At 37.1% G+C, this 12905-nt stretch overlaps 1 protein-coding gene across 1 annotated transcript in view; it reads right to left on the minus strand.

Moving 5' to 3' along the window:
* Positions 1–12905, minus strand: part of ULK4 (unc-51 like kinase 4) — a gene marked incomplete at its 3' end in the record, with an annotated part of 257242 nt that overhangs the window by 44711 nt on the left and 199626 nt on the right. Inside the window, exon 34 of the mRNA XM_081996301.1 lies at positions 12057–12242. Coding sequence (XP_081852427.1) covers positions 12057–12242 — 186 coding nt within the window. The remainder of the gene's footprint in view (positions 1–12056; positions 12243–12905) is intronic.

Here is a 12905-nt window from a genome sequence, read left to right on the forward strand (position 1 = left end):
AATAACATCACCTTCAAAACATAATATATATTCCATCTCAGAACTACAATTACATGAATAAATTGCATGAGCATCTCTCCGATGTCATCAGAGCTCCTCAGTGAAGCAACAGTCCACTCGAGCAATCCTGAGGGCATATTATTTAAGTCTTTCAATGACAGCTGTAATTTGCTTTTCAGCAACAAAAATTTTCCTCACCAAACTAAAAGAAATATTGCTATATTAGCAGAGTCAGGGCCACACATAACTGACTGATACATGGGGCACAAATTACTTTTAGCCATCTTATAGTTACAGACTTTGAAAATAAATATTGTGTGCAATTTCGTGAATATATCCCCCATTTATATTGCAAATACATAAACTGTACTAATGGTTTAAAATGACAAAAGAGGGCCCTGATCTTTATAAACAACAATTCCTTTTATGCTTTATGTAAACGTGTTATCACGTATGCTAAAAATTACCTTTTATAGTATTTAAATACTGGTAGTACTTTGAAGAAAAGAAGCAGTATGAGGATGCGTTAATATACTCATTTCCACGGGAATTATTTGATTGTAAAAGATGAATGTGTTCTTGTTTTTAACTCTAATCTGCTTTGTGTAGACTTTTGCTCTAGTGAGAACAAGCAACACACAGCTACTCACCTTAGTTAAAATTTTAGTTCTTAGTTAAAATTTTAGGGCTGACTAAATACTGCTTTACCAGTAACCTCTGTTGGGCTCCAGCATCAGGACCAGCAGCACTGGGCCCAGGCTCCCTTGGGAAATCCTGCCTTTATATCTCCCCGAGCCCACCGCAGGGAAAACCTCTGCCTGGGGGGACACATAGAGAGCCCTGCACTGGCTCTTCCCTGGAAACACTGGCCTCTTGTATGAAAAGCCACAAAGGAAGTATTCAGTCAGAATGAGCACAAGGTATTCTACCTTGATTATTCTTTTTTTCAGTGATGAAATGGGACAGTAGTAAATTGCAGCTACAAATAATGCGATTTGTTTAAATTATTAGTCTGGTGAACTCCACTGTTTAGTATACATACCTCACATCACATATATATACACCTCACATCATGTATACATGGCATATTTTTATACACACGTTTTACTTAGCATAGGTAGGGGCAGGTTTTAATATAAATTATCTTTTTCTGATGCAATTCTAATATGCAATAAGTCTATTCATTACAATTACCAGGGATTTAGAGCATAAAGATCAGATTTTTATCCACAAGGCACAATATTATGCACTACGGAACATACCATTTTGACTTTTCAACATATACTGGGGTTATGCTCCACAATAGTTCTCTTGCAATTAAGTACACCAGTATATTTCCTTAAAAAATGAATTTGAAATCATTGGGGCTATTTGATACTATAAAATTACATGCATCTGTTGATCCATTTCTAAATGAACACTACATATTTCTGAAAGAAGTACTCTTTTATTGATATTAAAGGATTTAGGTAATCATCTGCTTTTGACAAGACTGAGGATTGTGTGTCAACTTCACTGCTTTTAAAATGCCCCCCTGAAGAGGCTAAAAAAGCAGGCTGTGTAAGCAGAGTAGAGTTGGTATGAAAATGATGCGATTTTCTTATGCTGCACCATATGAACTCGTCAACCAGGCATTGCATCCCAGAGAAAGCATCTGCTGTGTGAAATTCAGGACACTAATTCACAGCCCATAGAAGACTGCATCACCACAAATCACATTTGTTATAAATTTATAATGATGTTCATATAAAAACATTCTGTTTTAACAGTTTAAAGAAGTGACAGCACTGGGCACTTCATAAATGATTAACTAGTAGAGTCTTCATAATTTAAATGTGGAGGTTTCATCACTGAAGACGCTGGATTGAATCACTGTTTGAACTTGGAGGGGGGGAATCAGTTACTGTAGAAACCTACTGAAAGACCAACCTCAGTGGACACAAAAGCTATTTTTAAACATAACCTTGTTTCAGAACACTTCCACGAATCACAGAGTCACCTGAAATTGTGCAGCACCATGTTCATAAAGCCCAGATACTGTTATCATTGCCAGGGATTAGTACGTAAGCATGGACCCTCTGTTGCGGAACTATACAAGTATGCGCTTATTGTTAATCAATACACCAACCAACCATTAGATGCATGAGATACCCAGGGAAAAACTTTAAGTATTTGGTTTTCTTTCACTGTATGTATGTTTTGACTGATGCTTCTAAAATAATTTTCACTTTTGATCTTTCCAACCACCTCTAACTCCTTAAACACTGTCTTCCTTTTGCTTCATATGGTCATATTGCTTGGTCTCATTACCAGGACCAGCATACTTTTGTTGTATCTATCTCATATTTTTACTCACAATTTCCATCTAACAGACAACCCGTACCTGAAATGCCCTATCGGTCTATTTGTCTCCTTTGCCTAACTCATGTGCCTCAGAGTCCCACATCCTCACAGCTTGATGGCCAAGAACTGTCTCCCTCTACAACACACCTCTTTAAGCACTCCAACTATATTGCCTGTTTATCTGCATCCACACATCGGCTATTCAATCAAGCTCTGTGCGACCTGCAGATTTGCTCATGGCAAGATTTTTTAAAATAGCAGCTTCTCAGCAGTGCTCCAGCCTTATAAGATGAAGAGGCTAAGGATCTAGACAAAGTGAAACACAGCTAATGTTTGTCAGATGCCATATTTAAGTGCAGAAGTTGAAATATATTAGAAAATAAATACATAGAAACACTAGTAAGGAAAATAAGGGAGCATTGAGGATTAACGAAGAGGGTATGTCAAGACCTTTTACTCTGACTGTCCAGGACTAGGTAATTTAGAAGTCCCACTCTTCTAAACTCCTTCTAAATTACCTAGTGGTAATTAGGACCACTCCTTTCCAGCAGGGAATCTAATGCCTATATGCTTTCCTCCTGGTACACGGTAGTTAAAATTCTACTTACGTGCTGAAATTTAATGGACTATTTCACCCTCGCTAAACTTATCAGCAAGGAGACTGAGTTTAAGAGAATAGATGTAATAGAAAAGGCAGGTTTTGTTGAAGGGTTTGCAATACAAGTTTGCAAAAAGTCACAGTAAACCTGGTTTCTATGTGTACCTGTGTCTCATCTGCAACATGGGCAACCAAAATCCTTCAAAGCTCACTTAGTTTCTGGTAACAGCCTCACATGAAGACTGAATGAAGACTAAGGATTTTCAAATAACTCCTGTGACCATAAGAATTTAAATATGGAATAAAATAAAGATACTTTTGTATTAATAATCAGGAGCAACTAAATAAATTCCCATTCATGCTTGCACAGAACTGAACACAGACCTGTTTTATCCAGGATAGACATCTTTGTATCAAATTATTTCCTATCAGGGAGAGTCACTTTCAGGCAATTCCTTTATCTTATTTTAAATACAGGAAACAAGCTGCATCGCTCTCTGGAGCAAGAAATGACTTTTTACTGTGCTTGCATTGAGCTTACCACAATGAGGTCCTGGTCTACAGGCCCTAATGCAATTCAGTTATAATAATAATGAAAGCAGCAGCCACTGCTCCTTCACTCCCATTAACACTACAGAACCTGGAATTAACATTATAGCTTTTAATCACAGAATCACAGAACCACCAAGGCTGGAAAGGACCTTCAAGATCATCAAGTCCAATCATTAATCCAGAACCACCGTGTCCCCTAAACCATGTCCTGAAGAGCCACAGCCACACGTTTTTTGAACACTTCCAGAGATGGCGACTCCACCACCTCCCTGGGAAGCCTGTTCCAATGCTTGACCACCCTCTTGGTGAAGAAATTTTTCCTAATATCCAATCTAAACCTCCCCTGGCGCAACTCGAGGCCATTTCCTCTCGTCCTATCACTGGTTACTTGGGAGAAGAGACCAACACCCGCGTTGCCACAACCCCCTTTCAGGTAGTTGTAGAGAGTGATAAGGTCTCCCCTCAGCCTCCTCTTCTCCAGACTAAACAACCCCAGTTCCCTCAGCTGCTCCTCATAAGACTTGTGCTCCAGACCCCTCACCAGCTTCGTTGCTCTTCTCTGGACACACTCCAGCACCTCAACGTCCTTCTTGAAGTGAGGGGCCCAAAACTGAACACAGGATTCAAGGTGCGGCCTCACCAGTGCCGAGTACAGGGGCACGATCACTTCCCTACTCCTGCTGGCCACACTGTTTCTGATAGAGGCCAGGACACTGTTGGCCTTCTTGGCCACCTGGGCACATGGAGTAGTCGGCAGGATTTAATCCAATAATAATAATTTAATCCAATGTGATTGGTGTTGATAGATCCTCTTAAGCAAAATGTTGTTGATATTTACTACAACTTATCTGAGGACCATGAAATATTTTGCAAACATTAAACATCACAGTAGCTTATGAGGGTAGGTGAGTAATATTAAACATAAAGCTGCTGGACAAAGAAGAGAGCAGCAAAAGTAGGAGCCGTCCAGCTGTATATTAGAAAGTTGTCAGCATCAAACAAACACTAAAGAAAAATGAAGGAAAGACATTAAAATAGGCCTCTGTTTGAACTTCTGGGTTGAGAGGGTGAGAGCTCAGTATATGATTTGCTAGCAAAGCGGGTGTTTGTCTAGGTAGTGGAAATACCAGATGAGGGATAGTGTGCTCTCTTTGATACGGGGAAAGCACTTCACAGTTACAGTAAAAACACTGAGAGCAAATCAGTCATTGCAGAGGTGTAAATGTATAAACCAAAACAGCACCTCTGGATTAAGATAACCATGGATATTCCAGATATATCACAGCTGCAGAAAGGTGGGACCTAAATCACAACAAAAGTTAGAAGCACCAAGTAAATGTTTCCTTAACCAAAAGCTTCCAAGCTATACAAACTCCTATATAACCCCCAAAAGGGTAAGTTAATAGCATTAAAAATTCCTCACCATCTGACTTTATGTATCACTACTTAATGTTCTGATTTTACCACAGGTTATGTGAAGCCTAGTATTTTTAGTAGAACAGGCTTGTAGACTCCAGGAATCAGCTGAAAAAACAAATCTCAGCTTTAGATAAGATCAACATAAAATTTTAATTCTCACAGTTGTTAAGAATTTCTTGACACCTGGAGTTAAGAATACTCCAAGTCACATACAATAAGAAAATACACTGTATTTACAGTTATACATACACAGGGATACAAACTATGCCACATAAAGTGAATCAGAGCAAGTGTAGTCAGAGAAGTACAAAATTCAGCAGACGAGGATTCTGACACAGCCAGAAATAAGTGATCCTATAATCTTGGACAATCTTCTTGAGACTTAAATATTTGCCTTTTCTATGAGAAGAAATAAGCTGAGCATTCCTGTACCACCTAGTGCTTTGGGTCAAAAAAGCACAAAGTTTTCTGCAACCTGGTATCAGCCACAGAACTTCTGGACAGGATCAAAAGTGACAAGACCAGGGAAGATAAGAATTCCAGACTGCAGCGGTGACTGAGACTTACCCATGGATACTTGTTCTGTTTCATTTCATAAGACAGAAGAATAAATACTGGGAAAAAAAAACCATCGGTATATAACTTTAGAATGCTGTGCTTAAGAATTTTGGCCAACTGAAAGAAGGATATTGTAAAATTCAAAGAGGTAAATGAAAAGAAAAGTTAATCAGAAACAGAAAAGGCCTATTAAAATTCTTTCAGTGCTCTAACCAAGTGTGTAAATCTAAATACCAAAATATTCTTTCCTGTCCTCCGGTAGAAACCATAGGATGCAAATGTCAAAAGAAAAGAAAGTCAAGGACAGTGCTAACATATTGTACTACTACTCAGCATCCTGAAAACACTCCATGAGTTACACAAAGTATAAATGAGCCTGAATTTAGCCCTTCAGAAGCTACATAAGCCAGGCATGCAAGTCAAACATGCACATACCTCTAAGGTGAAACAGTATCTAACAAATTCAGATTAAAAATGAAAATTCTGATCAGACCTATATAGTGAAAAATTGTGTCCTGTATTCCAATACACAGAATGTACTTAGCCAAGTTAAAATTAACCATGTATACTGCTACAAAGCATGAAATGGGATTTCGAACTATAATCAGCTACAGCATACCTCTCACATCTGGATATTCTAAGTATTGCTAGACATACAAATAACATTTTCATACAGTACTTTAGAAAAAGTGCTTTTTGAAATGCTATGGTATTCTTGATATCAAGTAAATAATTATAAAGTAAATAACCCATTGTTTTAGGACTTGGTATTGCTTGTAGAATGTCTGAGAATAAATTGGAATATTATTAAGTTTTGACTATTCAAAAATCACATTTTCATTGATTAAATGTTTTCCTTCTTAGTGCTACTGAAAATGCTTCACTAAGCTTAAGAAAATCTTCCATCAGGGTTTAATGATGAAAGTAAAATATTTAATTTCCATGAGAATTTGGTAGAACCCATATGATGAACATGAAGTTCAAAATACAGCTTAAGTGATATTTAAAAAAAATAATCACATAAATTAATCAATATTGGCTCAATTTGCTGTTCAGTAAAAAACAAAGTACGGCAAAGGGGCTGTGCCACAAGAGAACTATGCCCACTAAATCTGAGTTTCTTTAAATTATACTATACTAATTCTATTTAAATAATTTTTTAGTTGTTTAAATTGTATTAGAGTAGTTGTGATTAGCTACATTCATCATCTGAGTAATTTAAACTTGTTTTTCTTAACTCTTTGCTGTAAACTCAATATATTGCTTCTTGACCAATGGCAATGGCCTGTCCCAGCAATTCTGACTCAAAAATATCCCTGCTGACTGCTAATATTCATCAGGGACACCATAACTTTTTCGATTAAAAGGAGCGTCATTAGATTGTATTTCAGTCAAACCATATGCAAAATTCAAAAAGCTATACTTCTAGTTTAAAACCCAGAAGTAGAGGAGGAGGAGAGGGGCAACTCCCCCACCCTGCTTTCTTTCCGTGTGTCAGTGTAGGGCAGGGCCTGCAAGTGCCATGGCAGAAGATGACCAAGCAACAGCGGGTGCTGGAAGCCTCCCCATCACTCATCTCTGGGGACTCTCTCCAATTTCTTTAAAGCTCTAAAAAAAACGCGTGCGCCAAGTGTGCAAACAGAGGGAGCTTCCCCGCATGGCAGGAAGGGTGAAGAGGGATTATCCTTCCCATGTACTTGCTTGAAAGTATTTTGAGAAACCCATCCTGTTTATGGTCTGCATAATGTATCTTGATACTGAATAGCTTTTTCTTCTTGGGAGGATCTTAAGTTGTTTGTGTCTAATGAAATGCTCCATCCTACCCAAGGACATTACTCTATTGGACTGAAGCCAACAAAAGATGGTCTATAGAGAAGGGGTGCAGGCTTGGTAACAACTTGAAAATAAGAAACTAATACTAATGAAGGATATAAATTGCTCATGTAAGAGTTATCCGGATTTTAAAAAAGGTAAGTAATTTAAGGAAAACATATATAACAACATGTGCATTTATAGTGAGTATATCTACATACCTCAGCAACCCGTTAAGTAAGTATTGTATTCACAGTCTAATAAAAATATTCCTTAGAGCAATGGAATATTATGGACTACTTTAGTAATTAATGAAAGTAATTAAAGGCACACTTAAAAGATTCAGATTAGGAGAAAGATGCATAAGAAGTTTTTCTCCAGCTATCTGTGATTATTTGAGTGCTGTGCTGTCTCAGCAGGAGGTACGCCAACAGGTTCCCACAGCTTGGTAAGACTGGGAAAGCAGTCTCCCCTGGGAATTGCTGCACAAGCACCTCCTTGTGGTGCTGAACTGTCGGAGCTGAAGCTGTAAAAGGGATGCCAGCTGAAAATCTCTTGGGATTTTGCTTCCCCTTCTTTGAGGGAAGCTCCCTGTAGACATACTTGTGGGAATCTATTGAGTAGCAAATCTCCAGCAAGATCTTCAATTTACAGAGTGATTGCAGAACTGTTATCCTAAATCAAATGTTTTTGCTACTCGGACTGTATATCTCTTCAAGCTCTAAATGTCTTTCCTCACAATGCATGATCAGCGATTACTATAATGAGGACCCAATCTGGGAACTATCACGGTAAAAATATATACATATATTTAAATACACAAACACACAGCTGTGAATTCAAAAGATGTGAACTCAGCACATCTCTGTATAAAACTTGGGATGATATCATTACTAATCTACATGACAGAAATACTCAGAGACACGTGACTTGAATGATATTTTAGATATAGTGACCAGTGGTTTCCCAGGCTTTGGTCCACTGGAAACAGGGTAGTACATCTGCCTGCAGGTACACAGTGATGCCGTTGCTGTGGCCCAAACTGACAGGGAAAGCAAATTAGTGTTCAGTAGTCCTACAATGAAATTAATGAAAGCTATGGACCTTTGCCACAGCTCAAATATTGTCATTCTAGCCTTAACATCTTTACTACGATGCAGCCTAATAGGATTTGGAGAATCCTGCTAGATATCCCCACAGGGTATACGACAGGCAGATGACATCCTAAATGTCTTAGTTGCTCAAAATAAAAGATGAACAACTTTTTGGCAGTTATGATACACAAATTAGTGAAAATGAGGTTCTAGAAAGACAATCAGAAGAAAAAAAATTATGACTTAGGTAGAATTCAAATATACTTTCTGACAAGTACTTCAGGTAAAAGTCACAGAACAAAAGTTCACTCTTCACAGTGAGTGCTGAATCGCCTGACACTTACTCACTTTTCTCAGAGGAATTTTTCGTTATTACTAGACAGAATAAAAAAAGAGTCTTGTCTTGTTTTGAAAGCTGAAACATTTTATTTGTGAGTACCCAGCTGTAATCCCACAGTGATTATGTGTCCGGTGGAAAGATATTGGCTAGTTCTTTAAAAACGATGGTGATAATCACTTGCCTTCACATTACATACTAGATGATAAACTGAGATGGCAGGTAGATTTTTTTTGTCTGAGGAAAAAGAGAAATGAAAAACTTCTCAGTAAAGCAGGCAAAAATTTAACTATTTGCTTCCCAAATGAAAATGTCTTCCACTTCACATTTATACTTTAATATAGAAGATTTACTGGACTGTAATAAGATGCACTATAACTTCACAGAAGAGATGAATTAATAAGATAGTGATTTCCATGAAAGGTGGCAAGGAGAGGCTTCCAGAACCAAAAAATGGGATAAGATTACTCTCCTGACGTCACTGATCAGCTACACAAATGCTGCTAAAAAAGATGAAGAATATCTGAATAGCAGTATTGTCTAACCCAAGATGAAGCAACCAGAACAAGAGAGTTAGTAAAAGGGCTGAAGGGGAAAGAAAAAAGCCAAAAACCCCAAGAAAAGCAAACCCCGTTTCTTTGATTCAATAATTTTATTCAGTTTCTGTCCATTATACCAATGCCAGTGAGAGAACATTCTTGAAAAAGACTGGTCAACCTGGGCGTGACAGAGCCAAAAGCTTTGAAAGTTAAGAAGTGATTATAAAAAAACCAGAAAGAAGACAGTCAATGCTGCCTCTTTAAAGCTTTTAAATCATCCTTACTTACAGTCACAAAAGTTAGCTCAAAGCATATTTTTTTCTGGTTTTCACTCCTAATGATTTCTTTCTACAGCAAAATAAAGCCTGTAAAAAGGGCTGTTCATGGCGATTCCATTAATGTCTGTACAAAGACATATTTTCCCCCCACAGTCTGGACTATTATTCCTGTTTAATAAATGAATACAACAAAATTATAGGGCAAAAATCAGTGAAGAAAGTGTTGCAAGTAGTTTATATTACCCCGCAGTCAATTTGCTGGTCAAAGTTAACAACGACCATTAAAAAAACCCAAACTGAAAACAAATCTCCAACTTTGTCCAGAAAAAAAGTCTACCCACTGGAGATAAAACTTAATGAATTAATACTATTAAATTAAAACAACACATAGATGTAAGTTTCCATTTCATCAAGGTAAGGTTATCTTGTATGTCAACAAATTCTCTGACATGCTTGAAAGTGAAGACTCTGAAATTGAGACATCTGTCTCCATTGGCTCACTGGAGTCATATGAAACACTTGGACAAAGATTAACTAGTCATACTGCTATGCCTTTTCCTTATTTCCAGAAATACATGCTATACAGGCATCTATACCATAAATACATCTAATTATTTTTGCACATTCCTGCCTCACATCAGCAATACCTGTGCCTGTATCAATGAAGTTAATGTAACCACAAATTGGAAAGCTGCTCTGTACAAGCACTGATTGGCAAGAATGGAAACTGGTGCACTTAATGATCATAATATTGTTCAGATATTAAAAAAACCCCACTGCTCTAAGCTTCAAAATTCAGCATGAACAGCTGATGTGGGCTGAATCCTTAAATAGATATGATTATATTTCAATGTCTTTTGTGATTATGACAATTTTGACAAGATAATATCTCCTCTGAACAGGAATTTTTAAGGTTTAGAGAAATAATGTAAGATTTATTAAATAACCTGTCAAATTACCTATGAACCCTGCTTTGAAAAGAAATCTTATGCTCTCATTAAAATAATTGCAGAAAATCTATGCCTGATATTACAAACAACAAGTACCCGTATCACTGGTATACAAAGGAGAGATCTAAAAGTACAGGAACTTGCAAGATTCAAAAGGTGATAGAATAGCTTTGTTCTCTTAAGATAGTCAACAGAAATTTCTGTGTTAAATAACCTGCACGCTAGGTCAACTTTTGAACCATAGTCTTCAAAATGGAGGGAAAGGAAACAAGTCTGTCGCTATGCTAAAATTAAATAATCTAGGTATGTATATTGCAGCCTCATTTGTCTTTCCTCACACTTTATTGCCTCTTTTCTCTTATTGCTTTTGTGGAAAAGCAAAAGCCAGTTCTATGCAGTGAAAGAGAAGCACAGGTACAAGCAAAAAATCAATGGGAAGTATCTTTAAAAAAAACTTTGCTAGAATTCTCTTTTCAGGAGAAGCATGGGAAAATAAAGAAGTGAAACCTGAGATGATGTCAAGAATGAGAGAAATTATGAATTTTAAACACCATTTCAATTTTAATTTTATATATTCATGATTCTTTTAGGAAAAGATAGGACTGAGAAAAACTGGGAAGAAGGGTATGGTGTTTACTTTCCTGTGATGTAAATACAGTAGGCAGGAGAAAGAGGACAGGAACAGCTTCAAAAGCTCTATAAAAGAGTTGCTCCCTCTTAACTCCTGCTGCCATTGATTATGGCCTTACTCTAGTAGCCAGCACTGCCCTTGCAAAATTCAAGTGTCTTCTATCTCTTACACCAGGGTAGTTACCCTCTTTTAATTGAAAACTCCTGCTCTTGGAGAGTAAAGGGTGACGTAATCAACCAACACAAGGTGACAATGCAGGCAAAGCTCCTTATCAAGACACTTCAAGATAAAAACCATAGTATTATCAGACAGGATGTTACAGATACAGTAGGTTTTCCACCTAAGCTACTAGAAAGACACAATGCTGCTGTTATGCCACCACATAAGAGCTTGACAGAAATGAAACGCCTACCCTTAAATAACATCACCAGACTAAGCCCCTGCACGACTCCCAGGGACTGACATTCTACATTACAACCACTCCAGCAGAAGTGGTCCCTATTGCTCGGTGAGAATGAGTCGTCAACAGTCTATGCGCAAACCTATTTCAAGTACAAAATGGCATTTTATTTACCATGAAATCAAGCACTGTGCTTCTGAACAGCTATTTAATGCTACAAGCTTAGTTCTTTCAGGAAGCATTGAGAAAATTGTTCCAATACTTCATAAAGCTGAAGTACTAAACAAATATATAAAAAACATGAGTTCTTTAAATAGCTGAATGGTTAAGTGAAACTGGAGAAATCCAACAATCATTTTGTAAGAGGTTTTAAGTGTAAAAGGCTATCTTCTCCAGAGAAGTTAAATGAAATTTAGCTGCACATATTTTGTTTTCAAAATTCTTTTATATTCTTTTTTAATTTAAGAGGAAAAAACCAGCCAAAAAATTACCCAATTATATAACAGAAACACATGGATTTTTAAAATGTTTAGAAGATGACTCACCAGTCTCTTTACAATTCTCAACAAAAGCTTCAGTTGTCGTGCATCTTTTTTGGACTTCAGTACCTCAGCAAAGCTGTCCATGTTTTCTGGAGACATACTCTCCTGACTGTTCCCTCCATACAGCTGAGCCAGCAATGATAAGCACTGTGAGGCACTCACAAATATTTCAGTATCTTCACTGGGAAGCTAAAAATGAACAAACAAAAATCAAATTTTCATTTCAGAAAAATTGCATATCAATGGAGATTTGGAAGAGTATTAACATTTGCATTGTGCCAGCAAAGAATCATTTCTCGTTGATTGATTCAAAATTCCATTAAACTAAGCTTAATAAAGTGGTGAAAATATAATTAAAATATATGTTCTTAAGCAGCAATATAACAATGTCTCCACTTTGATTCTATCCAACAGCCTATCTATAGTGATATCATAAAAGCACTGAAAACGTTGCTCCCAACTCTGTTATTTTCAGACAGTATATTTTGCTTTAAATAGGAGTAGTAATAGCAGAAAGTATCATTATAGCCATGATGTCTAATCTTCTACATAATGCACACCATAAAACTTCATTTAATTATTTCTAAATCAAGTCTATGGCTTCTGGCTGAGGTAGAGTACAGGCTACCTAGCTATTTAATGGATTTTAAGTAGTCACATTAGGATGTATGTTTTGCAGGTTTTAAATATTTTCCTGAATTCCAGCTTTTCTGCACTCCTTTCAAGAGCAGACACTGAAGCAGGCCCTAGCAATGGGATGGAAAAACTCTTTCCTGGGAAGCAAGATTATGGAAAAGACTTGGAGGCATGACTAATAATCATCCTTAAATGAGCTTCTGATAGCATGAAAAT

The sequence above is a fragment of the Phaethon aethereus genome, assembly GCF_964289735.1.
Source record: "Phaethon aethereus genome assembly, chromosome: 2".
In the NCBI taxonomy this organism is placed as follows: domain Eukaryota; kingdom Metazoa; phylum Chordata; class Aves; order Phaethontiformes; family Phaethontidae; genus Phaethon; species Phaethon aethereus.